Raw genomic sequence first — 20,315 nt, 5'->3', positions numbered from 1 at the left:
AGAGAAGGTGGAGGTGAGCAAGTCCTCCTGAGGTCTAGGCTAGAGCTGGCACACTGTTGCCTGTGCCCTATCCTATTGGCCAAAGCGTGTCCAAAGCTGGCCTAGCTAGATTCAAGAGTGGGGAGCTGGGCTTGTTGGGGGAACCTGCCACATCACATCCCAAAGGGTGTGGGTACAGAGAAAGGGGGCCACTGGGGCCATACGTCCCAACAGTCTACTCTAACTGGTGTGCAATGATTTCATACAGAAAGATTGGACACATTAAGCAAAAAATGGACTCCCCTTCTCTCAAAATGATTAATGCCGTAATGACACAGGTGATGGCGTTAGCAAAGGCGGGGGACATGCATGGTCTCCTAGGAAGACCGATGAGATGGATGGGAGGTGGGTGGGGCTGCAGTGCCCATGGTGATGCTGGCTGCTCGGCACATGCTCCATAGCCTTATGTCCAGTGCCGTCGTTGGTGCCAACTCCAGGAGTAGAGAGGAGACCACTGTGGCTGTGTGACAGAGGACTGGGCAAGGGGGACATGGTGGCAGGAACTGAGGTCAGGCACTGTACCAGCAATTGTGTCCCTCAAGAGAAGGCCACAGAGGATCATGCTTTGGGAGAGGGGGAGGTTCTGTCTGTTGCATTCAGATGAGATGCAGATTCGAATTATCCTTGTAAAGTGACTACCTGCCTTACTCTTGGCTGAGCCCCAGGGTGACCTCTTCCAACTGCCCATGCTTCTCCCTATACCCCTTAACTCCTTCAGCTTTTGCCATTGTCCTCAGAGGGAACGCTTCGCATTTCAGCCTAGTACGTTGAAAATCATTCCCAAGGCAGCAGTGACCCTTCTCTGGTGCTGTGATGCTTGATCTAGGTTCACAGGTTCTGTTTTTCTAGCCTTGTATTATCTGTACAATTTCCCTCGAACATTCCATCAGGTCGGCTCAACTTTATCTTTAGGAAAGCAGAATGAACAAAGCAACCTGGTATCTGAAGTTTTATGACAGCAACTTGCAACTATACTGCCTATGCCATATAGCATGACATTTCTATAAAATAATGAACGTTCATCTCAGGGCAAGTAATGAATAAAATTGGGTCTGCGCTAGCATGTCTGATGGTTATGTTGCTGTTCTCTTTAGGGAGTCATAGTAAATCAAGAAATTGTGAGAAAAACAACCACATACACAAAAATTAATACAAACGAAAATACACAACACGCCCTAGGAATGAAAGCGTATGCCGATTTGATCATTTTCCAGCTCAACACAGCAACTTGCTTATTTTTTTATTTAAACGTTTTAATGGAAGTATAGTTAGTTTACAATGTTGTGTTAATTTCTGCTGTACAGTAAAGTGATTCACTTATACATATATACATTTTTTAAAATATTCTTTTCCATTATGGTTTATCACAGGTTATTGAATATGGTTCTCTGTGCTATACAGCAGGACCTTGTTATGTATCCATCCTGTATATGATAGCTTACATCTGATAACCCCCAACTTCCCACTCCATCCCTCCCCCAGCCACCGCCCCCCCAGCCGGGGGCAACCACAAGTCTGTCCTCTATGTCTGTCTATTTCGTAGAGAGCTTCATTTAACACAGCATCTTGTTGAGTGGCTACTTTCTTATAACGAGCGTAGCTATTAACTGACCTTAGTTTTTGGTGTATGTGTTTCAGTTGGTCAATTTTTATAATTAGAGCATTATTTAAATATTTTATCTTTACTATTTATTATGAACAATAAGTATTATTATTATGACAATATTTATTTCTGTTTCTTTGCTCTCTTCCAGCTTTTATAAACTGAAAATAAGATTTCAGGTGTATTTATAGTACAATAGAGGCTTCATTTTTGATAATTCTATTTTTTATATGCTGTTCGATGTCTTTCTGTGGCACAGGTCCTAAAAGGAAGGAATTTAGTATATGCAATGCAATATGTAATAGGTAAAAGCTACTGCATGCATTTTGGTGAGATAGCAAATTTTGTATAGCACATGGAGTTATGTCTTTGTCTATTTTAGATAGCTGGAGAAAATATGTATGAGTTGAAATAATATTTAATATGTTTTAACAGAAATGTTCCAAATAATGTTACTTCAAGTCCTACATCTAAACCGGTGACCACAGCAAAGCCAGTGACCACCACTACCAAACCAATAACAGTGGTAAACCTGCCGGCCTCAAAGCCAGCTTCCACGAGACCTGTGGCCGAGAGACCCGTGGCTGGGAGACCCATGGCCACCAAGCCCGAGGCTGTCAAGTCCACGGCCACCAAACCTGAGGCTGCCAAGCCCGAGGCCTCCAAGTCCTTGGCCAAGCCAGTGGCCACCAAGCCCGAGGTCGCCAAGCCTGTGACCACCAAGCTCGTGGCCACCAAGCCGGAGGTTTCGAAGACAGCCACAGTTAGACCCGCACTGGCTGCGAGGCCCGCAGCAGCAAAGCCGGCCCCTGCCAGACCCCCTGCTGCTGCCAAACCCATGGCCGCAAAGCCCGAGGCCCCCAGGCCCCAGGCAGCCAAACTGGCCGCCACCAGGCCAGCCACTGCTAAGCCCATGGGTAAGAAAGCCACCTACCTGGGATGTCTCATTTACTGTGTCCAGGGCTTGTCCCTTGAAGCCTGTTTACAAAGCAATCCAGACACGGTCCTTGATCTGCAATCTGACATCTAGATGATGTATTTTGAAAGGTGCTGGTTTGAGCATGGAATTACCAAAGCATCCCTTTTTATCTATATTAGAAAGCAATCTTTCTCTTCTCCGCCCCCCCACCCCCGCCCGCCATGAGGCTGGTGAGTTCCAAGCAAAGAGCAGGTGAAATACCCACCCCTCCGCTGCCTCTGCTGCCCGTTTCCCCACTCCCCACCCCAGCCCCAAACCCCCATTGGGGCAAGCATGGGAGCAGCTCATTCTCTCAGGGGTGTCAGTGGGCGGCCACCACCCACCTCTCCTGGAAATGCAACTGTCTTCAGTTAAAGGGATGAGTTCTAAGTAGATGTAGGGTTTTAGACCCCATCGAGGGAGTGAGAGAGAGAGAGAGAAAAAGCCTGTTGTCAGCTCTTAAATGGTGAAGCTTATGCTTCTATGCTTTAGTTCTGGAGCCAGACCCGCCTCCCTTAGAATATGACTCCCAAAGGTCTGGATGGAGCTTTGTAATTGCAGAAGCCTTGTCCCCGCTGGGAAGCATGTACCCATAGAGAAGAGGCCCAAGCCTCGTGCTGTGGCAACATTGGGGCGTTGCGTTTAGCAAATTGAAAAGTTAGAGCCCAGACGATTGTTCCATCCCCACAGACTGAACTACGTGCTGGTACTGCCCCTGGGAAGAATGCATTCCAGGCTGGATTAGATTCGGGGGTTGGGGGTTGGTGGGCTTAATGGGACTCAGACTGTGTTATTTTATTTTTCCCGCAAAGAAGATGCTAGAAGTTCCTATAGAGTCACAAACTGTATAGAAAAGTGAAGGCAGGATGTATGTGCTCCTGAGAAAATGGAGATTGTCTTCATTTTATGAAGAGAGAGAAGCAGGGATCCCTTGAAAGAATTTCATGTCATACCCTAAAGTTCCATGATGTATATTTAATATATTTTAAGTTAGGGGCCTCATTCTGTCTTGAACGCTTCAGATTAAGCACCCTGGACCACACATTTTCAAAGTATTTCCTTAATAAGAGAGATTTTCAACAGGAAAAAAAAAGGTAATCGTGTACCTGGCCGATGAACAATGAGATTTTTGATTGCTGTGAATTTCACGTTTCACATATGCTGGTAGGTTACAAGATCAGTATTTCTCTGGAGCTTGAAAGCGAAACTAGTTGTCTGCCTCACCTAAATTTCAGATCGACCGTCTACTGGTACATCTCTTTTAGAGTTCATCTCCGGCCTGTGTGTTACAGTCATTTAGGGTTTTATTTTCTGTCTCCTGCTCTCAGCACTCCATCTTGCAGTTAAGGCACCCCGAGAGGTCCACGCGTCTGAAATCACAGAGAACAGCGTCAAACTCCACTGGGAGAGGCCCGAGCCCCCCAGCCCTTATTTATACAACCTCACCATCACCTCGGCCCACGATCAGTCCCCGGTTCTGAAGCAGAACCTCACGGTCACGGACCACGTCATCGGGGGCCTGCTCCCTGGGCAGACGTACCATGTCACGGTGATCTGTTACCTAAGGTCTCAGGTCAGAGCCATCTACCAAGGCAGTTTCAGTACAAGTAAGTGCCCTGTCGGTTTAAGGGCGGTTGGCGCCTGTCTCTGCATGGGATATCCAACGGCGCCATAAAGGGAACAGTGCTTATTCACTGACCTTTTTCTGAAACAGCAACAAGGTTAAAGCGAAATCCTGTGTGTTTCGGTTGCACCCAACTTGATAACTTAACGAAATGGAAAATGGGTTCCTTGTGAACTGTTGTCCTGCCTTGGGGGTCCTGGGCTACTTGATGCAGGAAACCAGATCCATGTGGCCTGAGTGCAGCCCCTTCCCAGGGAGGAAGAAATATGGTCATGGAACCTGGCTGGGTCTTGGCTGCCCACCATGTCCCGTGTCGGAAGCATGTCTCCATGGTCATTGAACAGAAAACACCACTGAGTCATGGCTCTTTAGGGATTCTCATCCCAGGGGCCATCCCTGCCCTCTGCTGTGTTGGCCCTGTGGCTCCTTTGCTGCCCCAAGTCCTGGCCGGCATGATTTCCCAGCCCCCTCCCCAAGTTCTCCTGGACCCTCACCCCCACCCCTGACTCTTCTTGACCCCTGCTGTTCCTGGGACGTGGAGGGGAGGCTCCCATTCTTTTCTCTTGGACCAGAGTTATTCATATCAAGGAACTATAATTGAGGAAAGGCAATTCCCATCAGTTACCATACAACCCATGAAGATTTGAGTCCAAAGACCCTTCAACCCTAGGGCTCTACTTCCTTGGACGGAAGCAGAAGATGTTATGTGGAAAAATGTGAGGATCTCTTCCAGGTTCAGAAATTTCCTCCGTTTGCTTGTTGAGATGAATCAAACGTGCAGACAACAGACATAAGCAGTGTGTGTGGAGACTTCTTGGGTCTCTACGTTTCAGTGGCCCCTCCTTACATAAGACATGACCCAGAACGGCAGGCCTGCCTCAGTCCCATAGGGTTCCTAAGCCTTTCATTTTCTGAGTTACCTATTAGTGGTGTATCTTTTTCTTTTATAGAGAAAATTCAGCCTCCATCTCCACAAACGGCGAGGTCAGCTTCTAGTTCAACCATCAATCTAGTGGTGAGTGCCGAACGGCTGGCTGGGAGTAAAACAGGTGAGCTGTGAAACTATCAGGTCCACTGCAGCACTAAGAAAGCATTCTTCTGAACAGTTTAATCTGCTGGGGTTCTAATTCTCAGACCAGGAGTGACTTGTATGGAGAAAGTTTCAAAGTGGCTCTGTGTGGCCCCTCCTGGGCTTATTCTGCACATTCCAAGTTGCCTGTCCCCAGGATCTTAGAAAAAGTTGAATGAGGGCTGCTTTGGGAGCCATAGCCAGGAACTCATGTGTCCCTTAGTCATTTCACTGGTGCCTCATCTTGGGACTCGAGTTGATTTGTGGTGTGTGATGCAGTGAAGCATAGGATTTCATCCACTTGGTGATTTAATCTAATAAAAAACTGCTTAGAAGAATACAAGACAATTCAGACTGGAATCCATGAAATAAATGGGTTTGGAAGTGACCCATGGGATCAATGTTCTGGTCCCAATTTCCTAAGCACATGCCCTGGCTTAGTCTAGCCTGCCATTCTCTATGTGTCTGACCCCAAGCATGTGCACATTTTATGTGAAATCCATGATGAGTCAGATGTGTTTCTGGAAGTGACAGTTGTGACTTGCTTTTGTCCTGGGCAGTGGAACTCTGGGGGACCCAGAACATGAGCTATGATTGTTCATCTGTGGGAAACTGGTTATTGAAATAGCCAATATGCTTTGCTTAAGAGTATTCTGCAAAAGATATTGGTACTAATTCCACAGTCAAGGTATTTAGATATCTTATTGTTTACAGACCCCAAAGCAAAGGGTTTCCACTAGTTATAGGGACAGTTCATTCGTTTTTGATATATTGGCCACAGTCAGGAGAAGGAAGGCATATCTCTTTACGTTGTTAATTTCTGCAACGGACTATGACGAAAGCCATATATCGAGTGCCCAGCTGCTTTCCTACAGTGCTAGATTTAAAAGCAGCCGTGCTTTCTCAATATGCCCTGCATTGTCAGAAGCAGCAACAAATTACTTTTTGAGCTGTTGGCAAGGACTCCCTATTTTACTCTTTCCAGTTTAAGTTTTAAAGTGACCCTTGTTTCTCCACCTCATCCTTTTTGTAGAGTTTGCATCGTATCTCATCAGTATTTAAATGAAATTGGGTGGTTTCTGACTCCACACACCCATCTCTTTGGGGCCACTTGGAAATACAGGGCTCTCAATTCTTTTAGTTATTTCTAGAGGGAATCTTCTCTATTACCAGAATAGTATTTTTCTTTAACATCTTTATTGGAGTATAATTGCTTTACATTGTTGTGTTAGTTTCTGCTTTATAACAAAGTGAATCAGCTATACATATACATATATCCCCATATCCCCTCCCTCTTGCGTCTCCCTCCCACCCTCCCTATCCCACCCCTCCAGGTGGTCACAAAGCACCGAGCTGATCTCCCTGTGCTATGCGGCTGCTTCCCACTAGCTATCTGTTTTACATTTGGTAGTGTGTATGTGTCAAGGCCACTCTCTCACTTTGTTCCAGCTTCCCCTTCCCCCTCCCCGTGTCCTCAAGTCCATTCCCTACGTCTGCGTCTTTATTCCTGTCCAGCCCCTAGGCTCATCAGAACAATTTTTTTTTTTTTAGATTCCAGATATATGTGTTAGCATACGGTATTTGTTTTTCTCTTTCTGACTTACTTCACTCTGTATGACAGACTCTAGGTCCATCCACCTCACTACAAATAATTCAATTTCGTTTCTTCTTATGGCTGAGTAGGATTCCATTGTATACATGTGCCACATCTTCTTTATCTATTCATCTGTCGATGGACACTTAGGTTGCTTCCATGTCCTGGCTATTGTAAATAGAGCTGCAGTGAACATTGTGGTACATGACTCTTTTTCAATTATGGTTTTCTCAGGGTATATGCCCAGTAGTGGGATTGCTGGGTCATCTGGTAGTTCTATTTTTAGTTTTTTAAGGAACCTCCATACTGTTCTCCATAGTGGCTGGAATAGTATTTTATTCCATTGATGGACTTTCCCTGTGTCCATGTATACATGGTTTATCTATATCTGTACTTCTACAGTTATCTAACTACCTATCTATCTTTTAATTCATCTACAACCCATACTGACATGTGGTATCAGGAGTTACTAGAAAGAAGATGATGAGTCAATGCAGGAATTATGAAACTATTACATACACAGATGTGTGATAAGGGTCAAAAAACCAACTACTTATAGAACTGCAAAGTGTTTTAAAATGGTTTACTTTTAGAAACAAGTTTAGGAATTGGTCTTTGTTAGAGACAGCCACGTGTTTTATAGACTCCTTTTGCCTTTCCAATGGAAAGACTGACAGAAAAACCAAGAAATTCTCTCCTCTTGACATAAATTTATGGGAACAGTTCAAGAATTCATGGTAGATTGGGCAATTAAGTTTTAACTTAAGAGTTGTATAAAAAGATTTTATAAAAACTTTTAATGCTATGATTTTTAACTCAAACTAAAAAAATGCCAGTATGGATGTGGCATGGTGGTTTGGGATGGAGAAGAAAACAAGTCTCAACCCCTTTGATTTCTTATTTTTTAATTGAAGTATAGTCAATTTACAATGTTGTGTTAGTTTCTGGTGTACAGCAAAGTGACTCAGTTATGCGTATATATATATATATACATATATATATATTCTTTTTCATTTTCTTTTCCATTATGGGTTATTACAGGATATTGAATATAGTTCCCTGTGCTATACAGAAGGACTTTGCTGTTTATCTATTTTGTATATAGTAGTTTGTATCTGCTAATCCCAAACTCCTAATTTATCCCTCCCCTGCCCGTTTTCCCCTTTGGTACCCGTAGGTTTGTTTTTATGTCTGTCAGTGAGTCTGTTTCTGTTTTGTAAATAAGTTCATTTGTGTCATATTTTAGATTCCACATATAAGTGATATCATAGGGTATTTGTATTTCTCTGGCTTATGTCATTTAGTATGATCATCTCCAGGTCCATCCATGTTGCTGCACATGGCATTATTTCATTCTTTTTTATGGCTGAGTAGCATTCCATTGTGTATATGTACCATGTCTTCCTTATCCATTCATCTGTTGATGGACACTTAGGTTGCTTCCACGTCTTGGCTATTGTAAATAGTGCTGCTATGAACATGGGTGCGTGTATCTTTTTAAATTAGAGTTTTCTCAACTCCTTTGATTTCTGCTCATAATCAAGGGACAATGGATAAGCCTTTGTCCCCTGCACTGGGGGTTCCCTGCAGGCCCTAGTGCACCCCAGCTACCTTCCTGAGTCATCTCCCAGCACGATGCTTGAGCTCAGAGAAGCCACAATGGACCACCAAATGGATTTCACCAAAGATATGGGTCAGGACAGATGACATTCTGACTTCAAAGTCCCTGAAATCTGTGCATATCATTTGCCACTTGCTGGTAACTTCACCCCTCACAGAGTGTGGGAAAAGTAAAACTTCTAGCAAATTCAGTGCTTCACTGAGAGAAAATGATTAGGAATAAATTACACAATGAGATTTAGGGATGTTTTTGGTTCTCTTATATATGGTCCAGAGGGAATAAGAATATATAAACAGTGTTGAGTTAATATAAACAACACAAACTTTAAGCAAGAATCTGGCTGAGCTCTCTTGTTTTTTAAGACTGAGTCACAGATTCAGACGTAGGAAGGTGTTTTCAATCTAGACCTTCAACACTTAGGTCTCCTCTCTTCATGTGACAGACAGAAAAGAGATTTTGAGACTGGGGCGTTTGTGTCCTTCAAGGCGATGGGTGGTAGTTACATACAGATGAGTCCAAAACCTTTCTCCTTCCTTCTGATCAGTACAGAGCCCTCAAACCCAGGACTTGAATGTTCTTTCGCCCTTCCTTTCACGTGTGTGTGCACACACACGTGTATATATTTCCCCCCTAGTGATTCAAGTCAGCCTGAAAATATAAATTACTTGCTCTTCTTTTTTTTTTTTAATTTTTGTTTATTTTATTTATTTTTATTTTTGGCTGCATAGGGTCCTAGTTGCGGCACGCAGGCTTCTCGCTAGCTGAGGCGTGTGGGCTCAGCAATTATGGCGGCACGTGGCATCTTAGTTCCCCGACCAGGGATCAAGCCCGTGGAAGGTGGATTCTTAACCACTGGACTACCAGGGAAGTCCCTTACTTGCTCTTCTTAAGAACAAGTTTCTGCATAATTCATCTCTAGCCTGCAAGTAACAAAACAGCGCTTTGAAAAAAAAAAAAAAAAAGCCCAGCACTTTGCCTGGAGAAGTCGCTTAATAAACATCTGCTAAATGAACATATGTAGGTGTACACACACACACACACCATTTTGAATGCTCTTCTTCAATGAAATTAATTGGGTATTTACTTTAAAATGTATAAATTGAAAATGGGTAAACAGGATTAGGAGATGGAAGCTTGTTTTCCCTCCTCCCTACCAACCCCTCCCGCATACAATCAAGGCATCTTAGAAATTTTTTCCAGGGGGTGAAACATTTTAATATATTCCTATTTTTGCAGATAGAAAAGGAGTAACAACAAATCATTGTTTATAAGAAACTTAAAAAAATATACTAACTATACTTTTCCTCAGTAGTTTCAGGTATATTTCACATCTAAATATCAATTGCCACAATATGCATTATTTCTCCAAAGACGTATTTTCTAGACAATTCAGGCAAAAATAAGTTTTAAAACTAGCTTTTATATGTGGACGTGAATGCAGTTTAATTCCAGCACCAGTTCATTACAGTTCGTCTCTGTAAGCACAAACACAGTTTGTGCTTACAGAGATGTGTTCCTTTCTTAGTTTTAAATGCTAGATACTATTTTTGTTTTTTGACCTTGGCATGCAGCTTGCAGGATCTTAGTTCCCCAACCAGGGATCGAACCTGGGCCCACAGCAGTGAAAGCACCGAGTCCTAACCACTGGACCACCAGGGAATTCCCTAGACACTCTTCTTTGCTTTTTTACCTCTATGAATAAAAGATTTACTGGGTTTTGATTCTATCTTTAGGAACTGAATTTTGTCATAGTTTACCACTTGGGGTTTAGGAAACATGGTGACCAGTGTTTGAATCTATGCAGGAAATTGTGGGCAAAAATCCTGTGAAATAAAAGGTCTTTGGTCCATGGCATCCAATGAAGGGGGAGAAGATTGAGCAGTCCTAATATTTGAGTTTTCATATGTTAATATTTGCCCCTTTTGAAATTCACATTTAATAGGTACTTCTTTACCAGAAATTTGACACAGGCATGTAATGGGAGGATAGCCTAGTGAGGGGATTCTTTGTCCCCCATCTGAGGCCTGGCCCTGTGTCACATGGAGTGTGAGGTGTGGCAGTAAGGCCTCAGCTTGAGATGAAGGTTGATTACAACAGCAAACCAATAGCATCATTACTAACCATTCAGGATTCCAGACTTTGCAATACTACATGATTCCATTTTAAATGGTTAATACTTGTATTTTCCTCAACAAAACAAGCCCTGCAAAAAGAAAGATCCCACCCCACTTTTTGCTTTCCTCAGCACCTAAGGGCATCACACCCACTTTTCTGAGATACATTTGCTGCCTGAAAATGGCAGTTAGCAGCAATTAAACAAATCTTTTGGTGCTTGTCACAGTCTTAAAGAAGTACCGACTGTGCTAGGCATTTTTGCGGTATGTTTTGTGGCTGCTAGTTTTGAGGATGCTGTATTGTTGCTAATGTTGGTTTTAGGTTTTTGTTACCATCTCTCTCTTTCTCCTTCTCATTTTTGGCCAAAGAAGACTTGGATGAATATTTTACATGCATATGATTAGTAAAGTTAAGACTCTGAAGTTTCTAAACAGCAAAAAAAAAAAAAAAAAAAAATTTAACTCAGAAAAGAATGAATCCTAAATTATTGGCCCACCCATGTGTGAAGAAATGTTTCAATGCAGAAGAGAATAAAAATAACTAACACAATGTGTAACATTCTTTTCTATTCACCCTAGAAATTAGCAATCTGTAGAAATGACCATATTTTGTCTGATCAGGCATTCCTGGGTCAGTTACACAGCTCTGAAGGAAATAAGTTCAGCAATGTTTTACTTACTTTGTTGATTCTAAGATGTACAATTTTCCCCATTGTAGTACCTCTGAAATTGAAATATGACTTGAAGTTGATGACATGTCATGGCTTATTGGCAGCATTTTCTCTTACTTAGTGGATTATAAAACGATAGTACATTATAAAATTAAGATGCCTTAGATTTGATGAAATCCAGTATTTGCTTGGCTGTGTTCCACCATGAATATACAGCATTGGCTGCCATAAAACGATGTGATGGGGAAAATATATGACTTTATGTTGATAATAATTTAAAGAACTAACTTAACCCCAGAAGTTGAGGTACATTCAATGGCTACAAATATTTTCTCTACTTTGAGGAGACGTAGCCATCTTCAGGGCTGTGTGTTTACTGCTGCATGAGAATGTAGCTAAGTCAGCTACCATGTTTGGGTTATGACGGGTCTCCAAGGGCATTTGGTATTTTTTTATTGTGAGCTATAAAAGTCTTATGAAATAAAACTCTATTGGTCAAGACCTGAAACTACATTTAAAATGCAACTACAGCTACATTGAAAATAAGGTTAAAAGTACAAAAAAAGTTTCTTTGGTACTTTTTGAGCCAATCTACACTCAAAATGTAGACACAGGAAAGTTTTATTCATTCCTGCCAATTGTATCTGCTTCAGAGGTTTGGAAGCACTTTATATCATGTCAACAATGTCTGATCCTAAGGCAATTAAACTTTCTTCTTGTTTTGAAACCATTAAACTAACGAGGAACATATTTACACATATTCACAACTGCAGCCTAAACCCTTTCCCCTCCTCTCAGCTCCCACGATTTTGCTTAAGAAAGAACTTAAATACTGATGACTTGCTGGTTTGGAAAATGTCAAATTGATGTCTTTAAAAAGGCTGCTTTGCAATAGAGACACAGACATAGAGGATAAGCGTATGGACACCAAGGGGAGAAAGCGGGGTGGGATGAACTGGGAGATTGGGATTGACATATATACACTAACTAATATGTGTAAAATAGATAACAATGAGAACCTACTACATAGCACAGGGAACTCTACTTCACTTCGCTGTACGGTAGAAACTAACACAACATTGTAAAGCTACTATACCCCAATTAAAAAAAGAAGTTTAAAGAAATAAATAATGATAATTTTAGAATCACAGAACTAAAAAAAAAATATGCTGCTTTTAGACACTATACAAATCTCAACTGATAAAAAAAGGCAAGATTTTCCAATTCAACATGTTTTTGGTTTCAAACACTTTTTCTAGTAATAACATAATAGATATTCATTGTGAAGAATTCAGGACATACAGAAAAATGTAAGAAAAATATGATTCCCATAATCAAACACTGATGGCCATTTATGGCCACCATTAATGATCCAATGCATATCTTTCCTGTTTTTTTCCCATGAATATTACACGTGCACACACACACGTCTTTCTTACAAAAGTAGGCTGTGTTTCTCTGGGTGCCTTCCACCCCATGGCTGTTGTTCCAGAATGTAGGTTGGCTCCTGTGGTTTCTGTGAGCGTGGGATTCCTTGGACAGGGTTTCTCCAGGCATCACGCTTGCATCAGTTTCCTCTCATGTTTGGAAGCTCACTGAAGCCCAGTAACCATTGACTATTTCACCAGGAAGTTTCACCAGATGGGGATCTGAATCAGGCAGCCTTTCAAGTCTCTCTTTTAAAATGAAACTTATTATTATTTTTTATACATTTATTTATTTATTTTTGGCTGCGCTGGGTCTTCGTTGCTGCGCACGGGCTTTCTCTAGTTACGGCGAGCGGGGGCTACTCTTTGTTGTAGTGCGTGGGCTTCTCATTGCAGTGGCTTCTGCTGTTTTCCAGGAAGTTTCACCAGATGGGGATCTGAATCAGGCAGCCTTTCAAGTCTCTCTTTTAAAATGAAACTTATTATTATTTTTTATACATTTATTTATTTATTTTTGGCTGCGCTGGGTCTTCGTTGCTGCGCACGGGCTTTCTCTAGTTACGGCGAGCGGGGGCTACTCTTCGTTGTGGTGCGCGGGCTTCTCATTGCAGTGGCTTCTGCTGTTTTGGAGCACTGGCTCTAGGCACGCGGGCTTCCGTAGTTGTGGCTCGCGGGCTCTAGGGCGCAGGCTCAGTAGTGGTGGTGCACCGGCTTAGCTGCTCCGCGGCATATGGGATCTTCCTGGAGCAGGGCTCGAACCAGTGTCCCCTGCGTTGGCAGGCAGGTTCTTAACCACTGCGCCACCAGGGAAGCCCTAAACTGAAACTTATAAAAAAATTGAAAAAAAATAAAATGAAACTTATTTACATTGTTATTCTAGGCAAAAGTGAACCAGGAAAGGTTGGTGATAATTCTCACTCCCCATGGTCTCTTAGGCTCTGGTTGGGTTCTCAGTATAAGGAGGAGAAAAATCAATGAATGTGTAGCCAGACACTTCTCTTGGATCAAGGACCCCAGGTTCCCCCAGGGCTGGGCCCCAAGGGGAAAACTCTTTCTGGAGGGAAACATAAATAGCTGTCATGTCCAAAGACTTGTTCTAGGGAAAAACTCAGTGAGAGCCAACCATCCTTCTTTGGACTCTAGGACACTTCAATGTTGTAGACTTTGACACCATTGTTCTAGCATATGCAGACATAGCTTGGGTGAGTCCAGCCTGCGTGGGTCTCAGAGATCAAATGACGGGAGTTTAAAACTTTCTCTTCTTAAGAACAGAAAGCCTCCCATTTTCATGCTTTAAAAATGGAGAACCCCAGGCTCTTGTCTTTGTATAAAGTTGAGGCCCACATTAACATATTTCTCTTGGTTCTCCAAGAATTTACGTGTCCAGAGTAGTAGCATCCTCATATTCCATTAGTAAACCTTAAAGGTCTTGGCAGTGACTCCTGCTGGAATAAAAGATGTAGAATGCAAGAGCTGTAGTTTGGTACCACAGACTGAAGGTGAAAATCAAGGGAAATTGGAAAAGCCAGTTGGTCAGGGAGCAGTGTCCTGCTGCTGGGCTGCCTCCAGGCTGGGTGTCCTTGGGTCTGGGAAGACTTCTGTTGCATCAGAAGAGCACAGGGGAGTAGGACCCGAAGAGCTAAACACAGATGGCCAGGACTGGGTGCACTTGGAACAAAGTGGAACCAACCTGGGCCACTGGGGGATGCTCTGGGGAAGAAAGGGGAGGGGATGAGGCGACCATTTGGCCAAGTTCCCATGCTAACAGGGGACCCACCGGTAAACAAGGGATGTGTGTTGGTGCTTGAACGATCTTGCCTGGCTCAGTCCCCTCATTCCTTCAAACCAGGCCTTCTCCTCTAGCGTTGGCACATCTGAGAGGAAGCAAGTTGTTTTTGTAAGTTGTCATCATTTTATCCTGGCCTCATTTGGGTCTTCAAAAGCTCTTGGTAGCACTGCTGGCCTTCTGGGCCTCTGAAAGTGTCTGCAACTCAGAGATGCTGTAGGTGTGGGGTCACTTTCCTCCTGGGGGCGGGGATGACAGCCTCCCCAGAGTCACCAGGTAGCGTCTTAGACCAATTCTGAGCCTGAATCCTGTTCCTGGGAGTCTGGTCCATTATGCTTGACCTGAGCTTTGGTTTTCGACCTGAGCTTTGGTTTTCTACCTGAAGACCTAGATTTTCCTTTTACTTCTTGTTACCCACCATCCCTGAAGATGCCTACCACCCCTGCCATCCATGGAGCTGGGGAAAAGGCCCCTGGAAATGTCAGCCCTGTGTGGGGAGGGCCGGTGATTCATGGGTGTTAGTTACGCACATAAACATGTAACATTGTCCACTCCAGGGGTTTGTTTTAAGTTTTTCAAACTTTCAGATAACAGTTGATATTAATGTTTCTCTTTTCCAGCCAGATGTAGAGTTTGCCAGAAAACACTGTAAACAGAAGTTTTACTGTGTGTGAACTGTAAAGTTTTCTTTTTTTCCAGGCGTGGTGGAGAATGTAGCTTTTACTCTGCAGCTGGACTGCATCAGAAGCATGCATTTAAAACATAAACTTCCTTAACTGGAAAAAGAATGCTGTCTTCGGAATAGCTTTGCAATGTGACATTTTTGCTTCTGTGAATTTTGCATCAGTGTTAGCTCTTCTTTTGGCTTGTTAAATTTGACTGGTCACAAAGGTAGTAGCTACACACACACAGACACAACACATGTGTGCATATACACACATTTAAAATTTTTATTTATTTATTTACTTTTGGCTGCATTGGGTCTTTGTTGCTGTGTGTGGGCTTTCTCTAGTTGCGACAAGCGGGGGCTACTCTTCGCTGTGGTGCGCGGGCTCTAGGCACTCGGGCTTCAGTAGTTGTGAAACGTGGGCTCAGTAGCTGTGGCTCGCGGGCTCTACAGTGCAGGCTCAGTAGTTGTGGCGCACGGGCTTAGTTGCTCCATGGCATGTGGGATCTTCCCAGACCAGGGCTCAAACCCATGTCCCCTGCATTGGCAGGTGGATTCTTGACCACTGTGCCTCCAGGGAAGTCCCTACACACATATTCATAAAGGATTTTCTTTTTGCACTTTGACTTTTGTTTTTAATCTACCCGGCTTGTAGTGAAATGGAGAGTCTTGTTTTTGAATGGCATTCTGACAGAACTTAATTGTTATTTTGCGAGGAGTAGAAAACTCCAAGGTTTTAAAATTAGGTTTCTTCTCCAGGGGTTGAGCATTGAAAGAACCGGAGACTAAGTGACCCAGTGATTGGAAAGGGGAAAACACAGTTCATTTAATCTGAAATCATCCAATAATAATTGCCAACATTTGGGATTCCAAGTGTAGTTTATGAAGTCCTTTCATCGATAAGATTGTGTTTATTGCTCTCAGATCTGTAGGTGATTATTATGTCCACTTGACAGTGAGGAAACTGAAGACTGGGGAGGTAAAGGAAGTTTTCCTCTGGAAACTCTTCTGTTTTCTCTCTCTGACAGCACTGTGATTAGAGCTTCAGCCCCTCACGCTGGGAGCACAGTAACTTACACGTTCTCATTAATCCTCTTTCCCCATCTTGTTCTTCAAGATATATGTAAGTTGCCAAAAGAAGAAGGAACTTGCAGGGACTTTATATTAAAATGGTACTATGATTCCGTTACTGAAAGCTGCGCCAGATTCTGGTATGGAGGCTGTGGTGGAAATGAAAACAGATTTGATTCGCAGGATGAATGTGAAAAGGTTTGCCCTCCTGGTAAGTGATTCTTCTTTTGTGTTGGTGGTTTTTGCAGGTAAGGGATCCAGGCCAATAATTCACCTTTTAAAGATATTTGAATGATAATAATGATGATAGATTTGAAAAAGAAGATAAATTGGATTTTCAGATGAGGAAGGTGTACAAATAAAACACACAGGGTTAATTTTCTGAGTTATTATGGTTTCCTAAAAACATACTTGCATACTTGTATTTTTGCCGATGAGGAAACATACGGTGGACCACTCCTTACCCTTCAGAAATATTACTAAGTTTCTGTTATTCATAAAATACTGTAACAGACATGGTTATTAGGAAAATAATATAATGAACAATTAATAATAACTGCTATATAGTCTATTCAACTTTAAATAATCTTGCTTCCTCTAAATGATAATGTGGACTGCCAGGCCATGCGATATCTCCATTATGCTGGGCAGCGTGATTGGTAATAAAATCAGAACAGCTGCACAGAGATTCTGGGGCTGGTGCGGAATGGGAGCGCTGGGTTTGCTTAAAGGCCAGGCAGGTGATGCCAGGAGAGAGAAAGGGCTCAGATGGCACAGAAAGCCCCAAACCCCAGGCCAAGAAGCTCCAGGGGAGCCACTGAAGGAAATGAACTGAAAAGTGAGATTGGTGATGAAAGCCAGAGGCCATGGATATTTTCATGAGAAATACAGTGTCCTTTTGGGTCAGTAATGTGACCTTCCCCGTCCTCTTCCTTTCCACCCTCACCCGCCGCCCCCGCCATCCATGCTCAGTGCTCATCAAGCCCGGAGTCATTGCTGCGATTGGGACCTAAGCGCGGCTGACCAGTGACACATACCTCTTGAAGAAGAAGGAGTCCGCCATCGCCAGTCGTCTTTGTAGAAGCTCTGGGTATAGATTCCCTTGCACTGTACCATTTCATGCTTTGATTTACACTCGAACTTGGGAGGAAACGTCTGCTGCATGACCTATCAATATGGTGCTAAATGTGTCTGTGGAGTCAACCCTCTTTGTCTCCGGGCAATTACATTGTATACTTTGAACGTTGTGTAATAGTTATCCACTGCTGGTGTTTATGTGAACATTCCTATAAATTCAAATTCCCTCTGGAGTTTCACGTTATGCCTGTTATAGGCAAGTGTAAGATTAGAAAATAACCCCCAATTTCACAGCTACTCTATATACTTCTGCTTGGTTCATTTTTTTCCCCTCTTAATTAAGCATGACTTTAGATGGAAAGCCTGTGTATGGAGAAAAAACAAGAGTCTAACTTTTCCATTTCCCCCCCAATTTCCTGGATTAGATTTTGAGCGAATTTCCTTTTTCTAGAGCTTCTAACAAACAACCTAGCTAGAGGGAAGCAAAATCCCCTAATCTTTGTGCACTGTTGTGGGACCAATGCGTTAATTAAAGGATGTAAAGAAAGTCATAATAGAGATTTTTTTGGCATTCCTCTAATGTTGTGTCTGTGTTGCTTTTTTTTGGGGGGGGGTGTTAATTTTAATTTTAAAATTTTTAGGAAATTTATACAAAGAAACTTTTTAATAAAGTATATTGAAAGTGGTGTGGGTTTGGTGTTCTTGGCTGTGTCGTTTCCCTAGCACCTGTTGTCAGAATCACCCCAGGACAGGGGAATTGGAGCCCGTTCAAGCCACCAGTCTTGGGTACCACCCTTTGATTTCCAGTGAAGGGGCAAGGGCGCTCTATCGACAGTGGGAAACCCGGTGGATCCAGCTCTCCATGGCCGGGTGGGTCACGTTCCTTGCTTAAGGCCCCTGGAGTCTTCCTAGTCTTAAGAACCAGGCTGGCTTTCATGCTCTCCTTTAACTTCTAGCTGTGTCCCAGAGATGTGGCCTCCTTCCCTGCCCCTTTAAGATAATTGTTTCCTGGGGGTCCCCTTTGCTCCTGCCTACAGTGGCTGAGAGGTGGGATGTTACTGGCCCAGGAATCCCCAGTCCCCTTTCTGGAGTCTCAAAGATGAAGCATAAATTTTCTTTTTTCTTTAAAGACCCTTTTGCTCCTGTCTTCAGAAATAACACAAGAAACAAATAAATACATATTTAGGTGGTACCTGAACTCCACTTGGGAAGGAAAGTGAATTTGTTTGATAAAACACATCTACTCTGACAAGTGCTTCCGGCCGAGCTCTAGGGACCTTGGGTGTGGACAGAACTGTTTTATGTAAGATGGGGAAGGATCTGTCAGTTAATCTATTGGTCAGAGGTAGGGAGGAGGAGAGAGAGGGTGTGTAGAGCCATGGAGATGGGTGGGGAGAGGCTGGGAAGTTACAGAGACCACTCCTTGTGATTTCCACCCAGATTTTTGGGTGCAATTTCTAAATTCACAAATGCGCTCAAAATGAGCACATCTGCATAGCAATTGGAGGAAGAACTGAGCTTTGTCCCTGAGTCGGTGTGTCAGACAATGCAGCCAAAGGCAGAGATGGAAGGAAGATGCTGTGGGCAAAGGACCCCTCTGCTGGAATCTGCAGGAATCTGGGGGAGGACTCAGCACTTCACAGTCCAAGACGTTGGGCACCTTGTCGGGATGGAGAGAGCCTGGTTGAATATCAGGGTAGCCCGGGGTAGATTGCATGGCTTTGAGGACTCCTGAGAAGCTCTCACAGTCAGGGGGCCCCTGGACCACGTCTGCCCTCTAGGCCATGCTGACTGCCTCCCCACCTTTGAAGGGCCCCCTTTTTAGCGTGAGGCCAAGCCAATGGAACTACCAAGAGCCCCGTGATGCCCATGAATCCCTTTCAAACAGGTACTCAGCCTGAGTGGGAAATGTTTCTTCTATGACTTTCTTAGAGATTTTTCTCTCCAGCCCCACAGGAGCAGCCCCCTTCCACAGAAACAGGCCTGCGTGCCTCCCCTCAGGCTGTGGGTAGTCAAGCCAAGTGCATCCCATTCCACTGGAGCAGAGAAACATTTGCAGGGGGATTGGGAAAGGCAGCTTCACTGGTGTAGTGGATGGGACAGTCTGTGTGCATTTGTCCTGGGGCTGCCATAACCAAGTGCCACAATCCAGGTGACTTAAAACAATAGAAATGTATTCTCTCACAGCTCAGGCGGCTGGAAGTCCAAAATCAAGGTGTTGGCAGTGCCATGCTGCCTCGGAAACCTGTAGGGCAGTCCTTCCTTGCTTCTTCCTACTTTCTCGTGATTCCCTGACTTACAGGCATCTGAGTCCAATCTCTGCCTGTTTTCACATGGTCATCTTCTTATAAGGACACCGGTCAAACTGGATTAGGGATCCACCCTGCTCTGGTATAACCTCATCTTATCTAACTATATCTGCAATGACCCTATTTCCAAATAAGGTCACATCCTGAGGTCCTGGGGGTTAAGACTTCAGCACATCTTTTTCGGGGGGGACACAATTCAACCCATAACACAGTTTTAGGGTTTCCAATACCAGTTCCCAACTCTGATCTGTCGATCCTCTGTTAACAGCAAGGTAGCAGCTGTAGTTAAGAGATTTCAGTTGAATGCTGCCACTTCCTCACTGGCATTGGTTATTGAAACCATCACTACTGGATCTTCAGGCTGGGTCCTATTTATTTCAAAACTTAAATCCCAGATGCTGAATTTTTGTTTTTAATGTGATGGGGTGAACCGATCCCACGTGAACAGTGCAGGAAGAAAGATGCCCACCATTCTACCCTCTCTCAGGCTGTGGTTTTCCCAGTCGAAGTGCCCCCACCGAGGGGAAGACCTGAAAACTGCTGTAAGGATGGATGCTGTGCAGACCCTTTTCCCTGTAGACCAGCACAGGTACTGGATGATTAGAGTGGAGAAGCCCATGGCTTGTTCCCTCCCACCTTCCTTTTTCTCCCCAAGCCTGTGGAGTTCTGGGCTGGAGCTCCTTCC

The 20,315-nt window shown here is 43.6% G+C and overlaps 1 protein-coding gene across 4 annotated transcripts in view; it reads left to right on the top strand.

Moving 5' to 3' along the window:
- The window catches only part of COL6A3 (collagen type VI alpha 3 chain), a 71,360-nt gene extending 53,397 nt beyond the window's left edge, over positions 1–17,963 (top strand). For 3 of the 4 annotated variants that reach the window (XM_024752780.1, XM_024752779.1, XM_024752777.1), the window contains 5 exons: positions 2,078–2,559; positions 3,929–4,207; positions 5,175–5,273; positions 16,291–16,455; positions 17,217–17,963. In XM_024752780.1, the coding sequence (XP_024608548.1) occupies positions 2,078–2,559; positions 3,929–4,207; positions 5,175–5,273; positions 16,291–16,455; positions 17,217–17,257 (1,066 nt within the window). In that variant the 3' untranslated portion in view covers positions 17,258–17,963. The remainder of the gene's footprint in view (positions 1–2,077; positions 2,560–3,928; positions 4,208–5,174; positions 5,274–16,290; positions 16,456–17,216) is intronic. The other variant, XM_024752778.1, reaches the window with a different exon arrangement.
- Positions 17,964–20,315: the final 2,352 nt, after the last annotated feature.

Source organism: Neophocaena asiaeorientalis, unplaced genomic scaffold (genome assembly GCF_003031525.2).
Source record: "Neophocaena asiaeorientalis asiaeorientalis breed wild unplaced genomic scaffold, Neophocaena_asiaeorientalis_V1.1 scaffold294, whole genome shotgun sequence".
Classification (NCBI taxonomy): Eukaryota; Metazoa; Chordata; class Mammalia; order Artiodactyla; family Phocoenidae; genus Neophocaena; species Neophocaena asiaeorientalis.
The sequence above is the reverse complement of the archived record's forward strand: the minus strand, read 5'-3'. Positions and strand labels throughout refer to the sequence as shown.